The sequence below is a fragment of the Streptopelia decaocto genome (assembly GCF_964273445.1).
Source record: "Streptopelia decaocto genome assembly, chromosome: 1".
Taxonomy (NCBI): domain Eukaryota; kingdom Metazoa; phylum Chordata; class Aves; order Columbiformes; family Columbidae; genus Streptopelia; species Streptopelia decaocto.
In genome coordinates, this window is record NC_138663.1 from 88,008,743 (window position 1) to 88,036,652 (window position 27,910).

A 27,910-nucleotide genomic window follows, 5' to 3' on the forward strand; every position below is an offset into this window, starting at 1 on the left:
TCCTAGGAGAGCTGTTCCATCCCTCTGAGTGTTTTGGTGGCCCTCCTATGGACCTTCTCCAACAGGTCCATGTCTTGTGCTGGGGACTCCAGAGCTGGATTACACTACAGGTGGGATCTCACCAAAGTGGAGTAGAGGGGGAGAATTTCCTTCTTCAACTGCTGGCCACACTTCTTATGCAGCCTGGGATATGATTTGCCTTCTGAGCTGCAAGTGCACATTGCTGGCTCGTCCAGTCTTTCATGTACCAGTATCCCCAAGTCCTTCTCCACAGGGCTGCTCTCAATTCCTTCATTGTCCAGTCTGTAGTGATACCAGGGGTTGCCCCGACCCAGGTGCAGGACCTTGCACTTGACCTTGTTGAACCTCATAAAGTTCACATGAGCCCCCTCCTCAAGCCTGTCAAGGTTCTTCTGGATGGTACCCCTTCTCTCTAGCAAATCAACTGCACCACTCAGCTTGGTGTCATCACAAACTTGCTGAGGGTGCACTTGATCCCACTGCCTATGTCATTGATGAAGATATTAAACAGTACTGGTCCCAGTACTGGTCCCTGTCCCTGTGGGACACCACTTGCTACTGATCTCCATTTGGACACTGAGCCATTGGCTGTAACTGGATGCAGCCATCCAGCCAATTCCTTACCCATTCAATAGTCCATCCATCAAATCCTTTTCTGTCCAATTTAGGGGTAAGGACATTGTGGGAGGCCTGTATCAAAGACCTTACAGAAGTCTAGGTAGTTGACAGGTAGCTTGCTTCTAGTAAGCTCACCCTGCACCGCATTTCTCAGGGACATCAGAGGTCATACCAGCATTTCAAGTGTGCCTGGTGGGGTCCCAGTTTCCTGGAGGCTCCCTGTGGGCGGAGGTTCAGCCTGGGCTCTTCTCTGGGCTCCTCCTCCAACTGGGAAAAGTCAGAGGATCCATCCCACAGTGGGGAAGGAGTTAAGCGCTTGACCAGCTGCCGTCTATGAGGCCCTGAATTCTTTCCCCGTGCAATCTAGCAGCCAGCGTCAGGACAACGCTATATTTAGAAAGCTGATAAAGGTTTGGTGCCGACAGTTGTCCTGCCCCTTGACGAAGAAGCCATGAACGGAGTGGGAACAGGCAGCTGATTTCTCTCCCCCCAGTACCATTCCCTGCCAGGTTTCCTGCACTCTTCACCAGACTCCTTCACCGTGCCTCCGGCAGGGACCCCTCGGCGGAGTCATCCAGGCACCAGGGGTAAGTGCCCTCTCCTTGCTCCCCTTCATCCTACTCGCTGTCCCATGAGCGGCAGCTGCTCCTCAGCCCTGTTGGTGGCACACAGCTGTGTCCTCCCGCCCGGGGCCAGCTGCTGGAGCCCTTTGGAGCCACCACCGTCTGCAGTGGCACAGCAAGGCAGAAGTAGCTCTGGCCAGGCCCAGGGAAGGGGTGGCTGCTGCGTTTTCATGCTCCTCACTGAGTTGTGGCCCCCTTGCTCTCCGGTGGGCACCGCAGACCCCCCGCAAGGGGTTGTAAGGACAAAGTCCCGAGACTTAAAGCACCTTCAGCCTCAAGCTTTAGGAGCGTTTCATTTTGGGGAGGCAAGGTCTTACATTTCTGGCCCCCCAAATGCCCCTTCCAGCCCAGCTCTGGCTGTGTACAGCTCTCTCCAGCCACCACGCATGGGCTGAGCCAGCCAGGGCAGGGATAGAGTTTCTGCCCCACCACCCCTTCCTCCCTGGCCTCCCTGCGCGCTTACTCACAGGCAAGAACAGCATTGGCGCTCGCTGGGCAGCAGCCAGGGAGCTGCACGGGGCCTCGGGGACAGCAGGCGCCCTAGCAGAGCAGCTGGTGCAAGGGCTGCTCACAATGAGCAAAATGTGGGAGCCCCTTCAGCCATACCCCTTGCTTGCCACTGCTGCTCCACGTCCAGGTTTGGCCTCCCACACAGACCTCTGTAACAGCCCTCCCTCCTGACCTGCTCCCCTCCCAGTGCATCCCCTGGCAGCTGCCATGGCCAGCGGCGGAGATTTGGATGGTGAGCAGGTGGTGCCCGATGGGGAAGACGAGGGACCAGACGTGAAGGCCGTGCAGGCCCACTATCTCCGCAGCCCCTCGCCCAGCCGGTGAGTATATTTGCTGCAGGGGCTGCCATGGCCTCCCGGTAGCACGTGGTGGTGGATCAGCTCCTCTTCACCCCTCTTCCACTGCCTCCTCTCTACACGGGCACTCGGACCAAGCGTGGAGGCCAGGGCTTCCTTCCCCTCCCCTCCCTGAGATGCGGGTCAGTGTGCCAGTGGGGAGGGAGGCTGCGGAGACAGGAGTCCTGAGCTAATTAATCCATTCTGCACACATGTGGGGGCAGGGGGGATAAATTACAGAAAGCATTGCTATGGGGTGGTATAGTTGCTCTGCCCTGTCTCGGCCTCTTCATGTCTACCCCCACACTGAAACTCCTGATCCAGATTTCATATCTTCTCAAGCTCAGCCACGTCTTTTTTTCCATTATAAAGACCTGTGGATTTTTTAATGTCGATGTTAGCCTTTCCCAGCCTCAGAAAGATTGAAGGTCTTCAGATTTGGGTTTGGTTCAGAGTCATCTTTAGCTACAGGCTTCAGGCACTGAACAGGAGGCTGTCACAGCGCAAGCAGAAATTGAGTTACCTCAAGCAAAACAAGCATGATTAGATGTGTTTTCTCCTAATACAAGGAAAAATACATCCTTTTGTACTCTTTTCCTAAAGGAAAATGCTCTATAGGGCTTTCTGTACACTTTGTGATGCTTTAGCTGAAGGCAGGGAGTAGGGATTGAGTTTGAAAATAACTTGCCCCAGTGGCCCTCAACAAGTAGAAGGTTATGAAATTTTTCCTATTAACTGTGGGGCACCTCAGAAAAACAAAGACAGAGTGCTTATTTCATTTAACTACATGTGTTTAAAAATTGTTTAGGAAGTTCACTGAGCTCACATAAAGTAAAATTATGTATTTAACTTGGTAAATCACTTTCCTACTGCTCATCAGTCACTCAAAATCAACCTCTCCAGTTTATTCCCTTCCTTTCCCTTCCCATTGTCAATGCCAAAAACAATGAGGAAAGTGGCAAGGTCCTTCCCAACCAGCGCAAAGCCCCTGAAACACCTACGTATGGGCAGTTCTGCAACTGTGTACTTCATAGATGCTTGGGGCAGCTGCAGGTAAAACGTGTTGAGGCTGTGGACGCAGATTATTACCAGCTGTTATCTTTTTATTGAGCTTGGAGGCAACCTTTACAGCAAAAGGAATTGAAGGCAGGGCATAGCTGCAAATTTGTGTCAACTCCTGTAAATGAGACTGAGACTCCCCTAGCTCATCTCATAAACTTCTTTGAAGAACTAGAAAAGGATTACCCTGGGCAAGTGCTGGAACCCAACTAAATGACCTAGACAAGCCCATTAAGCTGTTTCTGATGGCTGTGCCCTCCATTTTGATCCCAGAGAATGAATGAAGTTTAGTTCTCCAGACACTTTTCTGCACCCTGACTGCACATTAATCACCTTCCCTCTCCTGCTTTAATTAAACAAAATCAAACACTGTGTTGCAAGTACTGCAAGTCTGCATTACCAGATAGCTTCTGTGATGGCAGCAAACTTGTCCTAACGATCTGTATCATCTACTTGGCAGGATATGTAGAGGGTGTGCATCAGGGCAAAAGCTCTGTAAAATAGTTTAAGTTTAAGAGAAGATTTGCTTGGTCTATAGAGATGGATCCAGAAGGAAATATATTTGTTTTCAAGATTGTGAACCTTTTTTCCTTAACAAATACTTATCTAAATCACGCTGTGTGTCAAAGAACTCCCTTCAAAGGCGTTTGTGGGTTTCATAGTTGTCTCTGACCTGCAGTTAGACAACACTGTGTGAGTGGAGAGACTGACCACAGATTCATGCTATAAAGTGACCCGTGTACTGAGGGAGAGATTCAGAGTCTTCAATCTTAATGCTTGCATTGCAGCTAGTCATAACTCAAAGGATGCTTGTAGGCAATTAGCTAACATAAAAACAGAAAAACAAAACAAAAAAGCAAATAATTTTGGTTGGAAGAGACCCTCAGGATCATCGAGTCCAACCACAACCTAACTCTAGCACTACACCATGTCCCTAAGAACTTTGTTTAAACACCTTTTAAACACCCCCAGGGATGGTGACTCCACCACTTCCCTGGGCAGCCTGTTCCAATGCCTGACAACCCTTTCCAGGAAGAAGCTTTTCCTAATATCCAATCTAAACCTCCCATGGCTCAACTTGAGGCCATTTCCTCTTGTCCTATCACTTGATACTTGGGAGAAGAGACCAACACCCTCCATGCTACAACCTCCTTTCAGGTAGTTGTAGAGAGTAATAATGTCTCCCCTCAGCCTCCTTTTCTCCAGGCTAAACAGCCCCAGTTCCCTCAGCTGCTCCTCATCAGAATTGTGCTCCAGACCCCTCACCAGCCTCATTGCCCTTCTTTGAACTCTCTCTGGTACCTCAATGTCCTTCTTATGATGAGGGGCCCAAAACCGAACACAGGATTCAAGATGCAGCCTCACCAGTGCCGAGTACAGTGGCACAATCATTTCTCTAGCCCTGCTGGCCACAGTATTCCTGATACAAGCCAGGAAAGACCCACCACAAAACACCACAAACGACAGATTTTTAGCATAATCTGTTTCAAATTGTTCAATAAATTCTAGTTGGGACAATGTTTAGATCTGTCCTTCTAAGTGAGAGCTACTTGTGAGACTATTCCTTGTGATCCATCCCCCGCCCAGTCTCAAACCAGACACTGATCTTCCCTACCCACCACTCCATTCTCTTGCACTCCCAGCCCACTGCAGTTCCTCCCCATGGGACGTGTCTATGTCCTGCAAACACTGGATACCAAGGCATGTTTGAAGTCTGTAGCGCCATGCTGGAGAGTAGGGTGGGGGTGAGGGGTGGGAGAAGAGCTGGGGCTTCCTTTCTACCATCAAAGCATCCTCACTGTTCCAGTTCCCTGCTGCTCTCTTCTGGAATGAGTGAAAAGAGCTAAGGTCCTGGAGATGGGATCTCAGTGGAGGGCATTTGTCTAACAGGTAGTGTGGTTTGTTGGCAGGTATTCAGTAATATCAGACACTGATACAGAGAGCATCTTCATGGACCCAATCCATCTCTCATCTGCTGTGGCTGCCAAACAAATAATCAATGAAGGTAAGAGGAGGAAGGGTAAAATAACTATGTAAGTAATAGAGACTTGAGTTACGCTGGTTTTGCCTTTCTCTTTCAGAGATCCTAAAATGGTAAAAAAAGCCTTTGTGATCAAACCTCACCGGAGGTAGAGGTGAAAAACAGAAATAAATAAAAAATTACGAAAAAGTTTTCTGACTTCCTTTGAAATTGTGCACTGACTATGGCAGAATCAGATACCACAGTGGTAAATACAGTTTGATTGCTGGTTGCTCACTGCAATGAATGGAAGTGAATGGAAGTGAATGGAAGTGAATGGAAGTGAATGGAAGTGAATGGAAGTGAATGGAAGTGAATGGAAGTGAATGGAATAGAATAGAATAGAATAGAATAGAATAGAATAGAATAGAATAGAATAGAATAGAATAGAATAGAATAGAATAGAATAGAATAGAATAGAATAGAATAGAATAGAATAGAATAGAATAGAATAGAATAGAATATTTTGGTTGGAAGGGGCCTACAATGATCATCTAGTCCAAGTGCCTGACCACTTTAGGGCTAACCAAGTTAAAGCCTGTTATTAAGGGCATTGTCCAAATGCCTCCTAAACACTGGCAGGGATGGGACACCGGCCACCTCTAGGAAGCTTGTTCTGGTGTTGGACCACCTTCTCTGTAAATAAATGCTTCCTAATGTCCAGTCTAAACCTCCCCTGGTGCAACTTTGAATCATTCCAAGCGTTCTGTCACCAGGGAGAAGAGATGAGCACCTGTCTCTACACTTCCCCTCCTCAGGAAGCCGTAGAGAGTGGCTGCATTCTTCTGGGGCTAGGATGGGCATGCCCTAAACTCCCAGGCATTTGGCGAGTGTGGGTAGATAAGCATGTCCATGGACATGTTGCAGATGGGATGGTGTGATGTTATTGGGGAAAAAAAGCGTGCCAAAAGGCTGGACCCAGGAACAAAAAATGACAGATCATATATTTGCATTGTTTTTACATGTTTTTAGTTACAATGTCAGTTTATTCCAGAACTGAAGACAAAGAATGCCAAGGTAGATGAAGCGTGTCCCAGGATGTTAGAATCTGCGCAGCAGCTGATGGTGGAAGACCTGTACAACCGAGTTAAAGAAAAGATTGATGACACCAGCTTGTTTAACACGCCCTGTGTGATGGACTTGCAGAGGGCACTTGTGAAGGACAGGCTGGAGACCCCCAGGGATGCTGTGGATGAAGTCTGGCCTAATGTCTTCATAGCAGAAAAGTGAGTGTCAGCTTTTGTCATCAAGTTGCAAAAGATTCCCAGTGAAGGGTCAGATGGAACTATTGGAGGCATAACATATTCTATACTACACACCTATATCTAATATCTTTGATCTCTATAGCCCCAAGTGTTTTCCAGAATACGCTCACAAAGATCTCTGTGTGCTGAAAAGTAAATACTTCTGGAACAGAATCAGCAGCTTTCCTATGCTATTTGATGCTTCAACAGTTTAGGAGAGGAAAAGGCAAATGAGCCCAAATTACACAGTTCTGATTGGAGTTTGGCCCTAAAGTTGGGACTAAAGTCTTTGTTATGTAAAAGCAAGTTAAAAAATAAATGCCATAGCAAATATAGTGGAAACGGTTAGGTCTTCTGTACCACAGCTCAGCTGTCTGAGACACATGTGCAAGTGACCAGACAGAATTAGAAGGGGATACAGTGTAAAGCATCAATTACAGAGCGATAAAAAGTGAGAAATAAGTAAAAAGCCTGAACTGAGGATGGCAGGATGAGTTTAAATCAAGCTGGAGTGGAAACTAAGCATGCAGCTCTACCGTTGAGTGCAGGTTTCTCATTTTCTTTTCCCAGTGAGTATTGCAAAGAAATACCTGTAGAACTCTCAGAGGACATTAAGGTCTGAGTGGAGCTGTGTGGTGGATGAGCTACCCAGGCTGGGAGCACTGTAGAACTTGTAGCAGACAGCTTCTTTCCTACCTGAAGCAGGAGCACTGATATCTAACTTTTGTTTTTTCTTCTTTTCTGAAGAAGCGTTGCAGTGAACAAAAGCCGTTTGAAGAGGCTGGGGATCACACATGTCTTGAATGCTGCTCATGGTACAGGTGTATACACAGGACCAGGTTTCTACAATGGTCTGAATATCCAATACCTGGGCATTGAAGTGGATGATTTTCCAGATATCGATATCTCCAAACACTTCCGCCCCGCTGCAGAGTTCCTTGATGAAGCACTGCTGACTTACAGGGGTAAGAGGAGAAGAATACAGTGACTTCAGAATGCTTGAGAACTAATGGGTGGAAGAGTTACTCTGATAAACAGCCAATGCCACATTTGTAATTGGGTAGAAGGCAAATACCTTGTTCTTTGCATCCAGTTACAATGAACACTTACTGTCCATTTCTGCCGTGCCTTATTCAAAATAGGAGGTGGCAAACTAGTGAGAGGAGGCAGCCCAGCAGCCCCTGCTGCAAGCCCCAGGTCTTTGGACTCTGGCTGTGAGCCACCTCCCTCAGCTGCTTTGAAAGTACCCTGCTGTTGCAAAGAGCTGAAGTTCTGCCCCAAGAAATATATTATTTTATATTGATATACTACTATATATATTTATATATTTCTATACACTGCGAGTTTCAGTTTTTCCAGAACACTTACTACAAAACAGCAGGCTGATTTGCTAGAACGATCCAAACAGCTGGGTTGAACCATTGGATGTCTACACCCCGGCTACTGTATAATTTGCTGGACGCAATCCCATGGCAACTGTTATTCTGTGGACCTCTAGTGCATACTGGTCATTTTGCTGCAGCTTCAGTGGACAGTTAGGAATATCTTTATGGAATTCAATATGAAAACAAACACCACAATCAGTGATATCACTGATAATCCTCATATATGTATTCAGTGTGTTTAATTTTTGTTGAGGGACAACATGTTACTTCCTAGTAAAAGTGACAGTGAGAAAGGTGAGAAGTTTTGTTAGTACACAAGGAAAGTTGAGCCAATTTTAATAGCCCACCACCATCAACACGAGGAGGGACACTCAGCCCATCTGTGTTCTTCATTCTAAGTCCTATTGCTGCCCTTGTCACTGTGCAGATACTCACTGCTGCTGGCATTTATCGACCCTTCAGCTCACTAACGCAGCAAAAAAAGACAGCCTGGCGGGGAAGAGGTGGTTTTCCGTGGGGTTTGTGAGCTGAACTGGCCCAGGCAGAGCTGACACAGGGAAAGGATGCAGGGATACAGGGGAACCTTGAAAGAAAGCAGAGGAATGACATCTCCCCCTTTTGGCGAGCTGTTAGATAGAATTTACTGGCTGTTAGAACACTTGGAAGGCAACTGAGGCTTTTGATACTGAGAAAGGTGTAAAAGACATTTTGGGATTGTAGGAACAGGTGCATTAAGTAAATACCTGCAGTAGCATATCAGCAGTCAGAAAGGTGGGTGTTTGAAGTGGCTTCATTAAGTATTAGTGCAAACAGTTTGATTAAACTGGAGTTTATCACACATTTCGAAACAGTAATTTCAGTTATTTGCAGGCTACCAAAGATTCATTTAAGCTCTCTTCATATTTACAAGCTTTTCTTTAACTGTAATTTACTATAAAACAATTCTGTGCCAAAGCTTCGTTTTCTGCAAAAGGTGCTTTCTGTGTAAATGCCACGAAATAAAGCAGATCCTCAGTTTTGACTCCAGCTCTCACAGTCACTATTTACAGAACAGTGGGTCCCAGTAGTTTGGAGCAGCTGTATCAGTTTGTCGGAGTCAAAATCATCTCTCTTCTGCTAGCTGCTTGGTTCTCCTGTTCTGAAATATACTATGACACTGGCCTCCAGCCAGTCTACATGTAACTGATCTGCAAAACAGCAGATCTGGATTCTGCAAAAAATATAATTAAATTAATATAAAATTGTATCTAAGTCCTATAACGTGCCTTGTAAAAATTCAATTACTTGCTTATTCTCCCAATACCTTCCTGGAGGCTGATGCTTATATCTCCTTTTTTACATATGGGGAAACTGAAGCATGGAAAGCTTAAATGTCTTAACCTAAGTCAGCCACCAAGTTAAGAATACAGTATCACTTGTCTTTCTAATACCTATTATAAACTTTTTGATTTTTTGGGGAAGTGATGTGTATAGGTGAAAATATAAATAATATTTTGATTGTTTTAAAATGTGCCTGCCCGCAGCTTTTGAAACTGATGTGGCTTTTATTCATATGTCTCTAGATTTTTATTATGACAAAGATAACAAATATTTAGTATTGGTTTCAGTCACTGAAGCATATAATCTGTGTAATTTTAAACACTATTTAGAGAATGCTTTTGTGCTACATATCAGAAAAATGTCCCTGTGTTATTGGAAATAGCTAATTACTTTTATATTCAATATCTGCAGGTAAAATCCTTGTCAGCAGTGAAATGGGAATCAGTCGCTCAGCTGTGCTGGTGGCTGCCTACCTGATGATCTACCACCATATGACCATTCTGGAGGCTCTGATGACTCTGAGAAAGAAACGTGCCATTTACCCCAATGATGGCTTTCTGAAACAGCTAAGGGAGCTCAATGAGCAATTGTTGGAGGAACGAGAGTTGGAGCATACTGGAGATGAAGAAGTCACTCCTAGTCAAAGCCCTGTTGTCCATGCAGGGACTTCTTCCCAGCTGTCTGGAGTTGGGGACTCAGAAAGCATCCTGGGAGCCAAAGCCCACTCCATCACAGTAGAAGAAGAGGACACCAGCAGCCTACTGGGTAGTCTTATGAGCTCTTCATCAGCAGGAAAAACTAGCTGGGTTTCCAAACACTCCACCCTCATCAGTGAGGAGGAAGAGGAACAGTTGTATGAGGAATGGAGGAAGAAACAAGGCCTGCCTGCAAAGGAACCAGGAGTTACCCATGAAAGAAGAACACCTTCAAAGTTTCTGGATCAGGAAGAGGAACAATCTGATGAGGATGTGGAACAAAGGATCCATGACTGGCAGTGCAGAAATGAGAAATACCAAATGGATGGTCCACCCAGGGAGGAGGATAGAGATTCCAGAATGGGAGGAAGACCTTACCCATCAGGTGAATTCAGTGATGTTGAGAGTGTGAGCAGTTTTGAGATTCGAACCCTAAAACAACAGCTGGAAGCCAGTAGCTTTAGCAGGATGAGGAGGAGCCGCACAGGCTCTATGTCTTCAGAGAGCACTTGGGACATGTGGAACCAGAGGCTTCTGGAGATTGAGAAGGAAGCTTCTCAGAGGTATCATTCAAAGAATAAAATTGGTGGGGAGAGAAAATCCCCAGAAACAGGAAGAGAGGAGAGGGATATAGATGAGGAGAGTGTGCTTTCAGACAGTAGCTCCTTTTACAATTTCTGCCAAAAGAACAAAGACAAGTTGACTCCTCTAGAAAGATGGAAGGTTAAGAGGATCCAGTTTGGCTTTCACAAGAAAGATTTAGAATCATCATCATCTTCTGCACAGTGTCCAGCAGAAGATGGCTGCCAAGCAGGTGGGGAGGGGATGGAAGGGAAGAGTTTGTCAGATATTAACCTGTCTGCTTACCAGGCTTGGAAAATGAAGCGGCAGAAGAAGGTGGGCAGTGAAAGCAAGGAGGAATTTGTGGAGTTTGCCAAAAGTGAGGATTCTGCTTCAGCCAAAAAGAAGCAGAGGCGTGTAGAGCTCCTTGAACGTTCAAAGAAAATTTTAGAAGAAAGCCAGTCCATGTGCAGCTGGGAGACAGACAGTATGATGAGTGGGAGTATCCCACTGTCGGCTTTCTGGCCCTCAGCACCTTCTGCAAGTGGTGCTGAGGATGCAGCTTCTGCAATGAGCATGCAGACGAATCATTCATCTTTATCACAGACCAGGAGCAGCACTCAGATGCCAAGTATACCCCTTCCCAATCTCCCAGTTGGCCCAGGTGACACAATATCCATGGCAAGCATTCAGAACTGGATTGCTAACGTGGTCAGTGAAACCATTGCTCAAAAGCAAAATGAGATCATGATGCTGTCCCGTCCATCATCTGCAATGGCCTCCAGTGTAATGTCAGGAGACTTTGGCAGGCGTGTAGATGATGATAAGGTTTCTCTTCTCAGTGCTCAGAGTGGTTCATCTCTTGCTGCCTCTCAGCTTCGCCAGCAGGACATGCACAGAGCTGAGTCTCAGTCTGCCATGTCTTGCAATACCTCAGCGAGCACAAGGACAGAAGGGACTAGTTCAAACATGAAGACAACACAGACAAGCAAGCCACTGTACAGCCTCTTTGCTGATGATGTTGACCTAAAGAAACTCAGGAGGAAGGAGAAGGAGATGCAAATGGAAATGAGAGAGAAAATGTCAGATTATCAAATTGAAAAGGTGATCAGTGACAATAAACGCAGCACTTTATTCAAAAAGAAGATGACCAAAGGAGAGGAAAATGAAGAAGAAGAAGACAGAGAGAGTACGACAGGCAGCCACAGGCACCCCTTGCGAGCAAATCTTGAGGGAATGGATACAGTCTTTGATCTGTCCAGTCAACCTGCAAACACAGGTGCACCAAAGTCAGAGACAGAGACTGATATTACTAAGTGGCTCAGTGGCCTGAAAGCAGAAAGAGAACCACCATCGTATTATGATCAAAGAGAGAAGGCTAGAGAGAAATATAGCAGATCATCCAAAGTTAGAGAGATGGATTCTGAAACATCTAGTTACAGATTCTCCAGATCCCAAAGAGAAGAGCTAGACAGCTGTTGTTCCTATGAGTCAAAAGGAGATTCATTGAGAACCATGTCAAGGTTTTCCTCTGCTTCTGCAAAAGAGGATAAAAAGATGTATAAGTTCACAAGGTCAAAGGTTAGTGAGACAACAAGTTCCAGAGAAGACAGCCCAGAGCTGCATGTCTTCAGCGCAACACCTGAACCATCCTTTGACTCTGAATCCCCGGAACCATCTACACAGAGTCGAGTTAGATCTCATTATGTGGAGGCATGTGAAGAGGAGGCCAGGTCAGACACCTCAGAATTTGGAGCTAAGAGAAAGTTCACCCAGAGCTTTTCAAAGTCTGAAGAGGATGGAAAGAAGGAGGCAAAAGTGGAAGAAAGTGAAGAAAGATTTGCATCTAGACAGTTCACTCAGTACAGACGAAGCATGCGTAAAGAAGAGGAAGAAGAGATGGATGATGATGCCATTATCGCTGCTTGGAGAAGTCGACTAGAAGAAACTACAGCAAAGCTCCGGCGGAGAAGGGAAGAGTGACCAAGATCAGATTATAGGAACACAAGCAAAGCCACAGAGTCCCTGAATCACTCATCATTATATTTCTGATAATCCTTTGTGGTTTGTAGGGCATTTCCTGCAGATAGTTCTCTTCTTAATCAAAAGCGATAAAGGGAAGAGGTCAAGTTTTGGAAGTGTTTGTGGTTTGTCAGAAAGAAGATGCTAGCATTAAATGATCAATGTAGGTAGGAACACAATGTTAGAAGTCATTAGGAGCCAGACAATGTTTCAACAGCAAAAGCAAGTAATGGTGGCACCTCAGTTCAAAAGACCAATCACATCCCATTTTGGTTATTTCAATTTCCTAGTCTCGTTAAAGACTGGACATATTTTTTTCTAAGATCTTTTTGATCATAAATGGAAGAAGCCAACATCCTTTTCTAGGAAGTTGAAGAATGTTTCTCTCTTAATCAGTTTTACTTTATACCTCTGAGAAGATATTGCCAGGTAGGCTCCATTTTCTCCACCAGTCTTATGAATGTCTAGAGAAATAAGACAGTTCAGGGGAATACATGTACTGTTTTACTTCACTAAGTAGCTGAAGCAAAGTGAAATACTAGAAAAAAAAGATGTCTCCTTCTTTTTAGAAGTTCAATGCAGTAATGACTGTATTCCCATGGTACTATTGTTTTCTATTAGATGGAGTCATCTCTGCTCCAGTATGGTTGGTTCCTGCCTTGGGTGAAAAAAGTAAAAAAACACAGTAATATTAATAGCTGTCTAAAAATTATGTTATGATGTAGTTAAAGAGATAGAGTTAGGGTTAGGATTGGTGTTAGGTTAGGCTGGGATTCTGAAGTACTGACTTCAGTTTGTTTTATGTGTGCAGCTCAGCTAAGTCTGTGCTTTTATGTCTATAGTCAGATTGTCATGTATTAATTTTCAACGATTGCCTTAAAAGAAAAGAATAACACACAAACTGACCTCATAATATAATAAAATTATGTATAACCAAAGCATTGGTATAAGGCACCACGCGCCTAATGACCAATTGTATGTCTGTTGAATGTGGTACTTGGGAGCTTGTTTTTAGGAGATGGTAGATTTAGCGTGTTGTCTGAATCATAAGTTACAGAGTCCACTTTTCAGAGTGAGTGGGAAGAGGCACAGTGTCCATGTTAACTGACTACACCAAGTTGAGAGCCTCAGGTCTTCCCATGCCCTGCACAGCCTTGTGAGCTTGTGTGACACAACCTGCCAGGCCTGCCACAGCATCACTTGTGCAGCTCAGATGACCCTGTGCCTTCCACACATCAAAGTACTCAACTCTATGTCACCAGTCAACATCCTCCACCTCCCTCTTATAAACATCTAGGCCAGTTTCTCCTGATTTCTACTCTGGAATTATCTGTTCCCTCTTCTGTACTGGCTGTATTTTGGGACAACAGGACTCTGGCTGAGCTGAGTCTAAAACAACAATGGAAGGATGATGCAGCATTGCTCCCTCACAGGAAGTTCTGTCTTTTTCTTGTCATCTCTTCTCCCTCCCACTGCAATGCTTAGAGCTCGCTATTACTATTATGCTAGTACCTCTCCCTATTTAAATTGTGTAATATGGACAATAGGCTCCATGGGGCAAGGGCCTGGTCTTTGTCCTTGCCTGTATGACGCCACGCACATCAGCAATGCTACCTAAATAATGGTTACTGATAACAAAATGCAGCTGCCAATTTTCCTAAACTTAGAATAATTTCTTCTAACTATAACTCCCTGATTAGACATTATCCCTGATTCTCTGAAGATAAAGATGGCTCTTTCTGACAGCCAGGACTAGGGTAAATGATAGCTACTTATTGTCAGGTGAATGGAGTCTCAAAATCAGGTGATTGAACAATAACAGGGGTAGAAAAATAAGAGAAAGTATGTATTTTACTATGTGAGGGTTTTTTTTTTTTTTGAGTAAACTCAGATTACATTTTTGAAGTACATAAGGCACATGGTTTTGTTACTGTTTCAGGCATCCAGAGACGCTATAAGGCTTATAATGCACTTCATCTACAACATAATATATAATACAATGCACCCCTTATTTCTGCATACTTCTGTAAGTTGTATTTTTTTGAAGCATTGGAATTTGATCTACATTCTGAGATTTTTGATGGAACTTCTGCAATGCATGTTAGGACAGGCATTTTTCTCTTCTTCATCCCTGGTAAAGTTGCTCTGTGGAAAGCAACTCTGCATATGCATATTTGGAGCTTGCTCTAATTTCAATCTAGAAAAGGTCCTAAGTATCGATGGATCAAAGTGGAAGTGCGCAATACCTTCTGGCACTGAATTTACGTTTTTATCATAAGGTTCCCTCTGAAAAATCTCCCTCCCGCTTCCCGTGGCTGGTTGCTGTTCTCCACAGAAATGTCTCTCCTCTGTAGTACTGCAGGGGGCATCTCGCACTGCAAAAAAATGAGCGTTATAGGATGTAGTAACTGTTTTCATTTTGCACTGTACAGCACAGCCTTTGTTTGGGTAGCATTTTGATTTAAACAGTAATCTAGGTCTGCCGCACAAATAAATTATTCAAGACCGAGGGGCAGACTATGGTTTTATAACAAGCCTGAGCCAAACCATCCTGAGAGCGAGTTTTGACCCTTCTGGGAAAGGGTTAAGTGGGTTCTGCTGACTCACTGAGGTAGGTGGCTTATTAGTTCACTTGTGTAAAAGGGAGATAAAAATGGTTTGCTGGGGAGAGGCCATCTAAGATGCTAGCTGAGCAGTCATGAGGGAGAAGCCTTAGAAATAGCTGAACTTTATTTTCTTATTGCTTATATTCTTGTTAATAAAGCCAAACCCCCAAAGCAATAAGGGGGTGGGGATCATTTTGGACTCCATTCAGTGTACGGCTTGTGCTTGAAAGCGAGATGGGAAAGGCTCCAGCTCACAGGTATAAATTACATGAAACCGTGACATAAAGACCTTGCATGGTGAAAATATTAAAGCATTCAGTCATAAGACCAATAACCAGGAGAGACAGAAATGGAGAGGTTGAAGGCAGTCCAGAAAGTCAGGTTTTAAGATGAGAATTTAGAAGGGGATATAGAATCAGTGAAAGGGGAGAGGTCTGCACAGATTGTTTCAGGTGACCGGAGCTGCAGAGTGAATGGTTTTTCAGCAACGACACTGATCTGACACTAGATTAGAAAAGTAGGTAAGCACCCAAATTTATCTAGGAAGGATTTTTCAGGAAAGATGCGCTGGGACAGATATTTTTGCTCAGCCTCAGTTTGCTGCTGTAGGCAGGAGGGTTTTTTTAAGCATTGTGTAGCAAAAGGTGAAAGTGCAAGGAGCATCCATACAGTCAGTTAAGAATGCAAACACAGGAACATCAGAAAGGCTATTGAGGTCAGACCAAAGGTCCATCTGGCTCAATATCCTGTCTCTGACAGAGAACAACAGTGAATACCTAGGGAAGAATATAAGAGCAGTGATATAAGCGATATTTCCCCAGCATCATCTTCCAGCTTCTAACCATTTGCAACTCAAAAACTTCCTAAGCCAGATACAATATTTTTGTATGTTATAGCCCTGGATAGATTTTTCTTCTATGGAGGTGTCTAGTCATGTTTGAGTTATAGCCGCTATAGCCTTTTACCCCCCAGCCTCCATGATTTCTTGTGGCAAGAAGTTCCACAACTTACTCTACATTGACTGCTAAGCCACCTCCTTTTTCTCTGTTCTGAACCCACTGCCCACTACCCTCCTTTGATGCCAAGACAGTCTCTAGCTAGTATGTACATGCCACACAAACTTTTACCCACCTTTGTTGTTATGCCCCATGCTTAGCTCTCTGTTTTTCAGCCCAAGTTACTCATTGGTCATATGAGAGCTGCTCCATGTCTCTGGTTATCCTGGCTGTTCTTCTCCAAACCCTTTGCAGTTCTACTTTATCACGTTTGAAATGAGGGACCAAATCCTCACACAGTATTCAGGGTGCAGGTGCGGCAGGGTTTTATCCTGTGGCATAATCATCTTATTTTTTTCTGTTCTCTCTTCCTTCCCTGTTATCTCCTAAGAGTTTGCATGCTCTTTTGGCTGTCGCTGAGCACCAAGGTGATATTTTCATTGAACTATTCATTAGATCCACAAAATCTTGTTGCTGGATGGCAATGGTCAGCTCTGAGATCATCATTTTATATGTTAATTTTTTTTATGTGTAATGCTTTACATTTATTAGCCTTGAATTTCATCTGCCATCTTAGTGCTCAGTCTCTCAGTCTCATTAAGCCCTTCTGACAGCCTCTCATTTCTACTACTTTGTTTCCTTAATGTCCTTTGAACAATGTAGAAACTCAGAGTATGTGGGAAGCAAAGAATTTAAGGAGGGATATGTGAGAGAGAAACCCATTTGATGTTGGTCTGAGTAAAAAACTGGTGAAAGCTGGAGAGCTAGGAGATAAGAAGCGTTCAAAAAGAGATCTGAAAACAATAGGCAAATTAAGAGGGCCTACATTGGATGAAGACAGTAAGATACGTATGTAAGCTGAAGAGGCTAATGCAAAATATTAATTTGTTTAGATGTCTAAAAATCCGGGGAAAGGTTATGGGGCAACCTCTATGGGAAGAAAGGAGATAGTGGGATTTAGAAAAATCACAGGTTTCTGAGAAATGTGAAAGGGACTGTGAGAAATTGAGAGGGTGAGAGACATTAGTGGGACATAGACGATAAAATGACATCTGTGCTAGGCTGAGAATTCGATGTGGCAGAAGCAAGTTTGGAAGGAAGCAGAAATACACCAGAAATAAGTTATTCCCAGTGTAACAGCTGCATTCTGCGTCATAATACTGACAGGTATGGAGCCATGGCACATTTGCCCCCATCTAGGATTTTCAGGGCAATTTGATTTATCGCATGCAACACTAGTTTAGACTGGATAATTTTAAAAGGAGTTTAACGCCGTTTCCTTCTTTTACAGCTCCTTGAGAAATGCTTCCATGTTAGTTCTAGTGGAGAGCTAGGTGAACTATGAGACAAGAAGTTTTACTTGGGGATGGTTATGTTGCATTGCCTCCCTTTCCTTAAAGGATTTAGCTGAGGTACATTGAATATAGACATTGTAGTATGAAAACACAGTATCCATGACCTTCCTAAATTTATAGACAACCCAACAGAGATGCAGAAAGGATGTGACTAATATAGTCTGGGCTTGGAAACTGACAATGCATGCTCATGTACTCCAGCAAAATCTCATTGAGAGCTACCTACCTATTTTCTGGAATTTCACTTGTCATTTAGAAAAATGAAAGTGTGTTAAATCTCTGGCTGTTCTAATTGTGAAGAAAACTTCTAAAACTGGAACAACGACGTGTAACAAACAAACAGTCCTCTAGAAAGGTGTGAGCATAGCTCTAAATGGTGTGTGAATTGCCCCAGTCATTCCAGCAAGCTGCTAACTTATTTGCCCAGGAGTAATAATTTAAATACCAACAAGATTTGTTTCATTGTTCTTCATGTAAAAATTGAGAGAGGTTCAAAATACGTTGTAGTTAGGTTGTATATTGCCAATACCAGCAGAATCTACTGAAGTGAACACCCTGCCATTTTGGCTGCCCCTAGGAACAGAAATTTTTTGGACATGGAAGAATCCTATCCTTTTTTTTTTTTTTTCCTAGACTGCCTTTTATTCTTTGGTACATTTCAACATATTCAAGAGCTGACTTCATGTGACTTCCATCTATCCCTCTGTTACAACGATTCAGTAGATTCTGAGCTTCGTGTTTTCCTGTGGCTGCTGTTCCCCTGCCACGGGGTGCATGTGCACATGCACACAAGCACACACACAGACATAAAGAGAAAACATTATTTGTGAGTTATAAAAGCAGGCAACAATATGAATACTATTCTTCCTAGGACTGACAGGTTAAAGTAAATGTTGGGATGTATATGTCAAGCTATCCAGGTACTGCAATGTGAAAACTGTCTTAGAGAGCAGAAAGAATGTCCTGTCTGTGCTTTGAATCTTCCCCTCTGAACTTTTTCAAAGTTTTTTATTTCCATGTATCTTTAAAATAGACAAATTTAATCCTTACACAAGAGTGTAACTGCTTCCACATATGATTCATACCTTCAGGCAGACTGGTTTACTTTTAGTTAAGATATATATGCCCTGGAAGACTGCTGTGGTTTAATCCCAGCTGGCAACTAGGACCATGCAGCTGCTCTCTCATCCCCCCAAAGTGGGATGGAAGAGAGAATTGGAAAGGGAAAGAACCTTGTGGGTTGAGATAAGAGCAGTTTACCAGGACAGCAAAGGAAAAAAAAAAAGTATATACAAAACAAGTGATGCACAATGCAATTGCTCACCACCCATGACCCAAGAGCCTGTTCATTCTGAGTATTTGCCCCCCAGCCAACTCCAGTTTATATACTGAGCATGACGTCATATGGTAAGAAATACCTCTTTGGCCAGCTTGGGACAGATGTCCTGGCTTTGCTCCCTCCCAGCTTCTTGTGTACCAGGCAGAGCATGGGAAACTCAAAAGTCCTTGACTACCCAGCAACAACCAAAACATCGGTGTATTAGGAACATTCTTCTCATACTAAATCTAAACCACAGCACTATAACATCTACCAGAAAGAAAATTAACTCTATTCCAGCCAAAAGCAGGACAGAGACACAAATGGGTATAACAGAAAACTTGTGTCATTGTTAACGATGGAGAGAGCAATGTCTCTGCATAATCAATGAATCAATCACTTATTTTTTTCCAGTGCACCTTTCATGCCAACATGCCTGAATGCTTTATGGTCATTCAATTATATCAAAGAATACACCATAGAATAGACAAGGCCAGATCAATAAATCTTAAAACCTGATTTGAACTTGCCAAGGACTCTGCACAAGTAACCATGAAAGAAAGGATGACTCCAGTCAGAAGGGCATCTGTGCGGGCACAAAACTGAACCAAGACATAGGTGATGCTAGTTAGAAGACATCTCTCCCTCCTTGTTTGAGAAGAGAGCTTTATGAAACCACAACAGCCTTTATGAAGCTACCAGTTTATGTGGAGCTTTGTACATTTTGCTCATAGAAATTTCACAGTAGCTGTCATAACCTATGAAGATTCATTCCCAGTGCAGACAAAATTACCACAGGCCTAACTGCATTAAAAACTAAATGCAAACCTCAGTTCTTCAACTTAAACTTCCCTCCCTCAATAATTTTGCAAGGCATGTGCTCCTTAGTCTGTGAATTGGATCAAAAGCATTGCCTCGAGGCAAAGGGTCAGAGGAGATTCCATATATGAAAAGCAGGAGGCTCTCAAAAGGGTGCAACCTCAGTTGCTGAACAGACACCACAAATAGGATGGATAAAAGCCCACATGAGACTCTGGTACGTGAGCAAGCAGAAGCTGACAGTTGCCACTCAGGAATACAGTACAAAGCTCTCAGTTCCGCAGGAGACGTGATCTGAAAGTCTGCTTCCTTGGAGCAATCACACCTGAACTGTTGCATGGTGCTGCGGTTGCATAATTTAATAGTTGTCATGTTTCATCCCAAGGTGAGTGTTCTTGGTGGTAGTGTACATTTAAAATTTGTAATTCATTAGGGATAAAAGGGTCTATGCAAGAGAAGGTCAGACATTATCCTCATGACTGGCAGAAGGGGTCCATATTAAAACAAAGAAGGTGTTTGATTTTCTTTTGAACATGGGCTGATGATTCAGACCCACGTGCCCTTCATATGCTCTGTCTCCCCCTGTCCCATCTTCTCTCTTTTGAAACAGATTTAAGTCCATCTACTTTTATATTTTCAAACAAAACCCATAAAAGGGCCATAAATATCATGACTCGCTAAAATGAAAGCTGTTTTCTTCTCCTCCCAGGAGACTCCTGCCTGAGAGAGAGACAGAAAGAGTTCACCTCTTTGAAAATTTCCTCCTATGTTGAAGTAAAGCTGGTATCTAAAAGCAGTCTTCAAGGCTTTGTTCTTATCATCTTGACCTGGCTTTGTATCAGCTTCTCTCTGTATTGCTTGTGGAAGTGTGAAGGACGTGGCTAGGGGAAGGTGTTTTGGCTATCGCTGGCAGAGCAAGGGTCAAACTTGGAAAGGGATTTCATTGTGGCTTCAGAAAATGTTATAAACTCAGTGCACCAGCAAAAAGAATGAAAAAATTCATTCCCCTCCTGGATCAGACCAGTGATTCACCCCTTCTGTCTCTGATGTTGGCCAGAACCAGATGCATCTCAGAAGGTATAAAGAAAGTTTAAGTGGGTAATTATGGAATAACCTGCCCTGAGTAAAATTTTTTCCATGCCTGGCCCAAAGCCCTCCTTCATCTCTCTTCCTTGGTTAGAGTTCAAGTCTATGCCCTGAAGCACCATGGCTTCTCTCCCTTCCAAACCGCTTTTCATCCTGGCCTGTCTAATGTAACTGTCTATGACAGTGTTGTGATGGGATGTATAGGTCTTGTCCATTGAGAGTCTGTGACAGATCAGAGCCTTATTGGAAAGAGAGGCAGGGAGGTAAAGAAAAGGTGAGCATAAACTCAGTTGAAATATCCATCAGGAAGATGGAAAGAAGAGTGAATGGCTGAGAAACTAATTGCTGCCTGCTGACCTGGGCTGTGGAGATAGCTTGCGAGTGAGCATTTTTGCTTTTCAGAGATTTCAGCCTGGAGCATGCTAGGAAAGTCAGCTCTTGGTTGAAACTACTGTTCAATAATTCCCCTTTTATATATATATGTATATATATATTTTTTTTTCCTTTAAAGCTGTAGAAGTATGAGACTAGTCCTGAGAAAACTATACTATTATATTCTGAGGCAGATTTTTCTTCCACGGAAGTTCACTACTCAATTCTGAAAAGGTTTTGGAGAAATCTGTGGCTACTAGACATTGAACACCAATGAAAATCAGGCTATTTTTCTACTGCTTGAAAAGGATTTAGGAACCCAAAGACAGACATTCCTGTCTAGGTCCTTGTCCCTGTCTTACAAACAGAGATGGCTGCTCATACTCCTGAGTAAGGCAAAGAGTGTGTCTGAAAGTGTTGCAGAGGTTACCAGCTTCTGCGGGTTTGTTTCATTACAGCAGGGTCCATCAACATTAATGTGACAGAATGCCAGATGCCCCAATGTGAGGATTAGAACTGCCTGACAAAAGAAGCGTCTTGACTTTTTAGATGCTGGCAGCATTATCTGTGGTGATAGCATTTTACCACAGAGAGTATTAGCAAAGTTTCAGGGAATGCTTAGTGTACTTTCTAGATGGATACTTCCCCAGTTGTGTGCAGGTTGAATGACAACTTTCACTTATTTGTCCAGGAATTCAACAGTTTCTAGGGAGAGGGAAAAAAGACCTAGGTCTTGGATCATATCCAAGCCTCAGTAATGATTGATTTCACTACCACAGTATCCACAGTTTCCCATATTCCTTTCTCTCAACAGTGCTGCAAAGTGACACAGTGTTTTCCGAGTGATGGGTGTTGAAATCTCACTTGATCTCTTGGATGCCACAGCGAGGAGTTAAAAGCATCCTGCTAGTGTTGGTTCAGCACAGGGGATTGTTCATTAAGAAAACTGACTATCATTTATACAGGGAACAGCTGCAGTTTACAGTTCAGTGGCAGTGTTCAAGGCTCTGTAATCTCCTGTTAGTTGCCACTTGCCATTAGGTTTCTTTACTCACCATAAGGGAGAATTGTAGGGGGAATGAGACTTGGCAATGATTCCCCCTTCTTCCAGCTCCTTTATCAACTCAGTAACAAGACAAATAGCACCAGAAGGTAATTTGTATTGTGGAATATTAACTAGCTTGCTATGGATAAAGGAGCAGTTATTTGCAACACTAGCAGTCAGGGAAGCATTTGTAGGAGGTAAACTGTGGGGCAAAAAGGGTGGTGTACCTATTTTCCATTTTCCCCATGAGTCCACCCATGACTGACCCTTCAATATATCCATACCCAATATATTACAGGAACATAAAAGTAAGGTCAAGAGGAATGTCTATCCATTAGACAGAATTAGTTTAGCCCTGACCACTGAGTGGTTAGTGATTTTCCCATTAATGCCTACCACAGAAACTAACTGCTTGCTAAGCGGAGGCTGTCCTTTGTCAGTGTCCTTACCTACCATCAATATTTGGGCTCCTGTGTCAATGAGGAATGCTGTAAGGTAATGATCATTAACTGCAACCATCATCTCAGGACTGGGATCTCCAGCAGTGGACTGAGCCAGGCCTCGACCCTAGTTTCCCACATAATCATGGTTTAGGTTAAGTGCTGATAGATTTGAGTACATCCCTGAGCTCACACCCCCAGCACCTTCTGGCTCCCTAGTTGTTATCCTTTTAAACCGTACGGTGTCACCCCAGTCTCCTCGACATAGGTCCTGGAGAGCTATCACAGAAGTGAAAGAGGGAAACCAGGCCGGCTGCTACAGAAGGGGAGCTGCCAGCCCACTTAAGTGATTCAGAGAGGGCCCCTTCTCTAAACACATTATTCATCATCTCTTACGATCAGTAGTAACCGAGGGTGTTTCCCAGTTTCCCCTTTTTGCTTTTGTCTTTTGCATGGAGACAGGTTGCCTGCTTTCTTTTGTATTTAGCTTAGCTAAAGCTCCCCCCTGGCTTTTATCCTGTGGTACGTACAGTGGTAAATCTGCATACATTGAAGGACTTCTTGGAAAGTAATATCATTTAAGCCTGTCTTAATGGCTAAAGCTAAAGATTTCAACACCCTCTCAGCTGCCTTTATTACAGGTCAGAAGTGTACAGCCTCCCAAATCACCTCCCAGGGATGCGCCTCTGCAGGGCAAAGTTGTCTGGCACCCTGGGCAGTGGGTGCTGGTCCTTTTAATTCAGTAGGGCAGTTTGCAGGCTGGCTGCCAAGGCTTGGGGCCACACACTTTTTCCCCCACGGTCAATGGGATGAATCACAGAATCATAGAATAGTTGGGAGGGACCTTCAAAGGTCATCTAGTCCAACCCCCCTGCAATGAGCAGGGACATCTTCAACTAGATCAGGTTGCTCAGAGCCCCGTCCAGCCTGGCCTGGAATGTCTCCAGGGATGGGGCATCTACCACCTCTCTGAGCAACCTGTGCCAGTGTTTCACCACCCTCGTTGTAAAACATTTCTTCCTCATGTCTGGCCTGAATCTTCCCTCCTTTAGTTTAAAACTTGTCCAGTCACAGCAGACCCTGCTAAAAAGTCTGTCCCCATCTTTCTTACAGGTCCCTTTTAAGCACTGAAAGGCCGCAATAAGGTGTCCCTAGAGCCTACTCTTCTCCAGGCTGAACAACCCCAACTCTCTCAGTCTGTCCTCACAGCAGAGCTGTTCCAGCCCTCTGATGATGTTTGTGGCCTCCTCTGGTCCCTTTCCAACAGGTCCATGTCTTTCCTGTACTGAGGCCTCCAGAGCTGGATGTATCTCTCCCCCAAGTCCTCTTAACTCTAAAAACCTCTTAACTCTAAACCCTGTTGTGGAGACAGGTGGGTTTTGGGCCCCAACAGGTGTGCTCTGTTGTTCAGACTAGATTAGTGGTGCCAAGAGGACAGGGCAGAGAGAATCATCTTCACTATCACCTGGCCCTGGTGGGGATGCAGGTCTGCTTCTTTCCAGATATCCCCATTCCAATCCTCACTACACATGGCACAATGGACTTTAACCAGGTCTACTATAGCAGCTTCCAACAACCTCCTTCTGGGCTCTTCAACTTCTACGATGATTTGGGGCTGAAGTTTTGACTCAATCAGTCTATTTTGCATTTCTGATTACTTACACTTTAGTTCCTAAGTATTGTTCCCATTTTAGTTTTACTCATTTTCCTTTTTCAACTGAAAATGTTCCCCTTTCAACTCATCAATCGTATCTGCTGCTGACCTACAACAACTGCCTAGTAGTCAGCACATAGCATTTTCCCTTTTCCATTCCTTAACTGACAAGAAGTTCACCATCTGGCAAACTTCTGCCAAATACAATCAGGATCTGTGAAGTGGCTCTCGACTCAGGATTTTGCCTCTTCCTCAAGTTTTTCTCCCTGAAAAAAATAAAGAAAAAGAAGAGAAAGCAAGGGGTTATTTCTTTTTAATAAGACAATGTGAACCAATAAGTAATTTCTTGTAAAGAACAGAAAACACAGCTCTCCCTTTGAAACCATCTCCTTTGCTAATGCCCATGGATCAGCTTAATAAACTGTCCTTTTGATCTGTATGCATCCTTCTTAATGCTGGGGAGCAACACTGTTTTTCCCATAAGCTCACTGGAGAGGCAGCTGGGACATTACTTTCCAGCAGATCTCTGGCAGGACTTTGTGTCTTCTGCTTTTTCAGGTGACCAATGCTCAGGCCTTCTCAGTGCAAGCGAGCAGATTTCCCCTCCACTGGCTACAAGAGATCCTAGAAAGCCAGGGCTTTAGTGCTGGCTAGTTCTCACACCAGATGTTCTCTGTTGAGTAGATATAATACTTGGGTGAGGCTTTTACTTGAACAACAGGTGAAGTGTAATATGGCAGAGCTGTTACCCTTTTAGGCTGCTATTTACAAGTTCACACAACTAAGTCTTTCCTTCCAACCCCATAACATATTGCCACTGCATGGATGAAGTGAGAAGAATATTATTTCACCAAACTGACCTTAAATGTGTGCCCAAAGCTCAGTCTGATGACAGCCACACACTGAAAAATAATCCCTCACTTCATCAGCAAATCTCTCTTATGTCCACAATGAAGTCCCCTCGACAATTCCTTTTTTTTGCCGTGTTGATAGCAGTATAGTTATTGCAAGTGTATAGAAATTATAAATAACTAGCCTATTATTTTTCCTAGTCACCTTTCCCTTTGTCGCTCCTTCAGTTATGAATGCCTTGGAGAAGACATCATCCTTGCTTAACTCTTATGGGGAGCTAGAGTAAATAAAAAAATGATGCTGGATTCTATTTCACTACAAAACAAAACCAAACCAAAAAAGTGCCCTGTTATAACCTGATTTGGTGTGATTATACTGTAAATAGGCCAGAAACAGTCAAAAGGAAAATAACCCACAATATTCATACCATTGAAAGACTGTGTAGTGGTAATCACTGTTCTTCCCTGCTGTTCTAAATATTTTCCAAGTGTCCCTGAAACTGCATTGGCAGCAGAATGTGGCCCAATTCAAGGGCTTTAATGCTACTGCTAAGTAGAAATGATTTCTCTCCTACAAATTTTCAGTGAAATAGACTCTATTTTGCAAAATAATCATAGCTATTCACTGCAAATGCACTTTAGGAAAAGGCAGAGACCATAAAAAATATTTCTGACAAGTCAGTCCCATGTTTTGAAAAGTTTAGTCCAATTAAGGAAAAAGTACAAATGTCAAATTTCAAAAATATGCATTTTCTATCTGAAGATGCCAAATATTTTTTTCAGTGTTAGTTGCCAAAGGTAATAAGGAACATAACCTCCACTTTTTACATGGAGAAACAAGAACAGAAATTAGCCTTCAGCTAATTTTTTCCCCAAGAGTTTTTACAGTTTCCTTGCCATGCAGACAACTGGCAATTTAAACTGGTGTTTTAGTTTACCTTTAAGACCACAAATCTTCACACAGAGCAAGGCCGCCTCTGCCTAATGTAACGCTACGGAAGAGCTCTACCAGAGAAATGTTTCCGACCTTGATGCAGGGAAACACTGCACTTTTCCTGCCCTTTGTGGAAAGGGTCTTTTCTATCTGATATCCATGCTCAATGCTTCCAGATATTTCCCCTTTATGACCCTTATTTCACAGCATCCTTTTGGGCTTAGTAATAGCTAAGGATATAATTATTTACTGATGCTCAATTAGTATCCAGAGGTGTTAACTAGCACTAGGACCCAATTGCAGTGTGTACTGCACATAGCACAATTCAAAGATATTCCCACCCTAGAAGACGTACAAATTAAATGAATGAAACGGACCCAGGCTGGGAGAAAGAGATTGCATCTGTCGGTGTATTTGAGACACAGAGACTGAGCCCAGCCTTGCACACGAACACTGCAGCAGAGGAAGTCTGTGGAAAATTTCAAAAGATCAGGCTAAATTCATCTCGCTAGCAAAGTCATTCTCCCCAAGCAATCACCCAGCTCTATGTGGCACAATTAAATACTCACTGGCCTCCAGAGAGCACAGGCATGGCTCTCTAAACCAGTGATTAAGGCATTTGCCTGAGAAGGGCAAACATGTGTTTCAGGCCTTTTTCCAGAGAATATGCAATGTGAAAGAGTTAAGTGTTCAGCAGTGCAGGTTCTTCCTCCAAGACACCGTTCCTGAGTGCTAATCTATGAAGTTGTGCTTTGTTTTTCTGGTCCTAAGAATACTTAAATAATCAACTGAAAATGATATAGTCAATGTGGGACTCTTTCACTCCAGGATAACCAACATCACAGGGAAACAGCCTGACGCTTCCTTGGATGCAGATTCAAGTTGTCTGGGTGAGTTAAAGTACTATTTTCACATCTTCTGAGATGACTTGAACACTGAGCTGCTGCACTGAAAGAAGCCACTCTCTGCTTTTTTTCACCTGCTGCTTGTGGGCTACGTCTTGTCTGTGGATAAGGTTGGTGTAGGAATCAAAGGTAAAGTTTGGCCCAGGCTGGGAAAGAAGTGCTTCGTTGTAGTTTCATGTTTTTGACAAATCCAGTCGAATTGCAGACTGCTGCCAGAAGTAGTGGTCCCATCTCCCTCACCTTGCCTTTCCGAGTCTTCAGGCAGTGCATTGACACTACATTGCTTCCATCAGATCTAGCAACAACCTTAGTATGGGGCTTGTCAGATTAACTTGTTGATTTGACAAAAAATTATTCTGTTTTTTTTTAGGGGTGGGCTATGGTGTTAATGACAACCCTGTGGCCACCCAAATTGTTGTCTCAAAGACAAAGCCATCAGCAGGACTCCACCTCAGTGGGAATCCTCAAATGCACCCGTGTAAAACTCCACCTTAAGTCTGGAGCAGACCTAGTCCTTGGCATTTCTTCTTTATTTTCTGAAAACATTTCCCATTCGATGTGGTGGTATTAGGACAGTTACACAGGGAAGCTAGGTACCTAACAGAGAACTGTCGGATAGGTAGGCAGGCAACTCCCTAAAAACTAGATACGCTGTGCTGAATTTTACAGTGCTTAGATCATCTTTTGGATCTGGGTCACATTGTGATGGTGCAGATGGTTTCAAATATAAATGTAGGCCATCACATGGATGGGGCATACTTCTCTGGCAAAGCTAGCAGCTTTACCTATGTTTTTCTGTTTGAGAAATGATTCATAAACAATCAGATTGGTTCTGGCTCTGCGTGGCAGATTGCACTCCAGCATGCGGCTGTCCTCTAGCTGAAAGCTAAGCTAAATCACCCACTCAAAGTACAAGCCTTCTTTAGCATTTAACACTTCCTTAGCATGTAACAGCCAAACCCAGCAAAGCCCGAGCTTTTATTTTTGCTTTGTCCTACTCACCTGCCCATGGCTCAAAAGATTGCAAATGCATCTGGAGTATCAAAGCTTCAAATCCAATGCAGACTGGCTATTCTTCCCTTCAGTTGTGAGCATGGCAGTCACGGAGATGGGATGA

The 27,910-nt window shown here is 43.6% G+C and overlaps 2 protein-coding genes across 3 annotated transcripts; one reads left to right on the top strand and one right to left on the bottom strand.

Annotated features, from left to right (window-relative positions):
• The first annotated feature begins 1,086 nt into the window (after positions 1-1,086).
• On the top strand, positions 1,087-27,796 carry STYXL2 (serine/threonine/tyrosine interacting like 2). 2 transcript variants are annotated; one of them, XR_014185315.1, is made up of 7 exons: positions 1,087-1,226; positions 1,960-2,092; positions 5,077-5,171; positions 6,181-6,412; positions 7,178-7,395; positions 9,547-12,842; positions 26,717-27,796. XR_014185315.1 is itself a non-coding variant. In XM_082064605.1 (6 exons), the coding sequence occupies exons 2-6, from the start codon at positions 1,980-1,982 to the stop codon at positions 12,372-12,374; spliced, it is 3,486 nt and encodes a 1,161-aa protein (XP_081920731.1). In that variant the 5' UTR covers positions 1,087-1,226; positions 1,960-1,979; the 3' UTR covers positions 12,375-13,935. The 2 variants fall into 2 exon arrangements, 1 of the variants encoding a protein (XP_081920731.1); XM_082064605.1 differs by lacking the exon at positions 26,717-27,796 and having other exon boundaries at positions 9,547-13,935.
• LOC309445636 (uncharacterized protein) lies at positions 14,282-27,910 on the bottom strand. Its single transcript, XM_082064618.1, has 4 exons — positions 27,796-27,910; positions 26,244-26,357; positions 24,273-24,369; positions 14,282-14,788 (listed from the first exon to the last, which is right to left on the bottom strand). Exons 1-4 carry the CDS (start codon positions 27,801-27,803, stop codon positions 14,675-14,677), a joined length of 333 nt encoding a protein of 110 aa, XP_081920744.1. The 5' UTR covers positions 27,804-27,910; the 3' UTR covers positions 14,282-14,674.

Bases quoted from the DNA above. Each gene is read 5' to 3' on its own strand.
- STYXL2 (XM_082064605.1), top strand. From the start codon at position 1,980: ATGGCCAGCGGCGGAGATTTGGATGGTGAGCAGGTGGTGCCCGATGGG. The intron at 2,093-5,076 runs GTGAGTATATTT...GTTTGTTGGCAG, and splicing joins CGCAGCCCCTCGCCCAGCCG to GTATTCAGTAATATCAGACA. The intron at 7,396-9,546 runs GTAAGAGGAGAA...CAATATCTGCAG, and splicing joins AGCACTGCTGACTTACAGGG to GTAAAATCCTTGTCAGCAGT.
- LOC309445636 (XM_082064618.1), bottom strand. The intron at 24,370-26,243 runs GTACGTCTTCTA...TATTTTTTTCAG, and splicing joins CCGTTTCATTCATTTAATTT to GGAGAAAAACTTGAGGAAGA. The intron at 14,789-24,272 runs GTCAGTTAAGGA...ATTTTTTTGCAG, and splicing joins TGCCAGATGGTGAACTTCTT to TGCGAGATGCCCCCTGCAGT.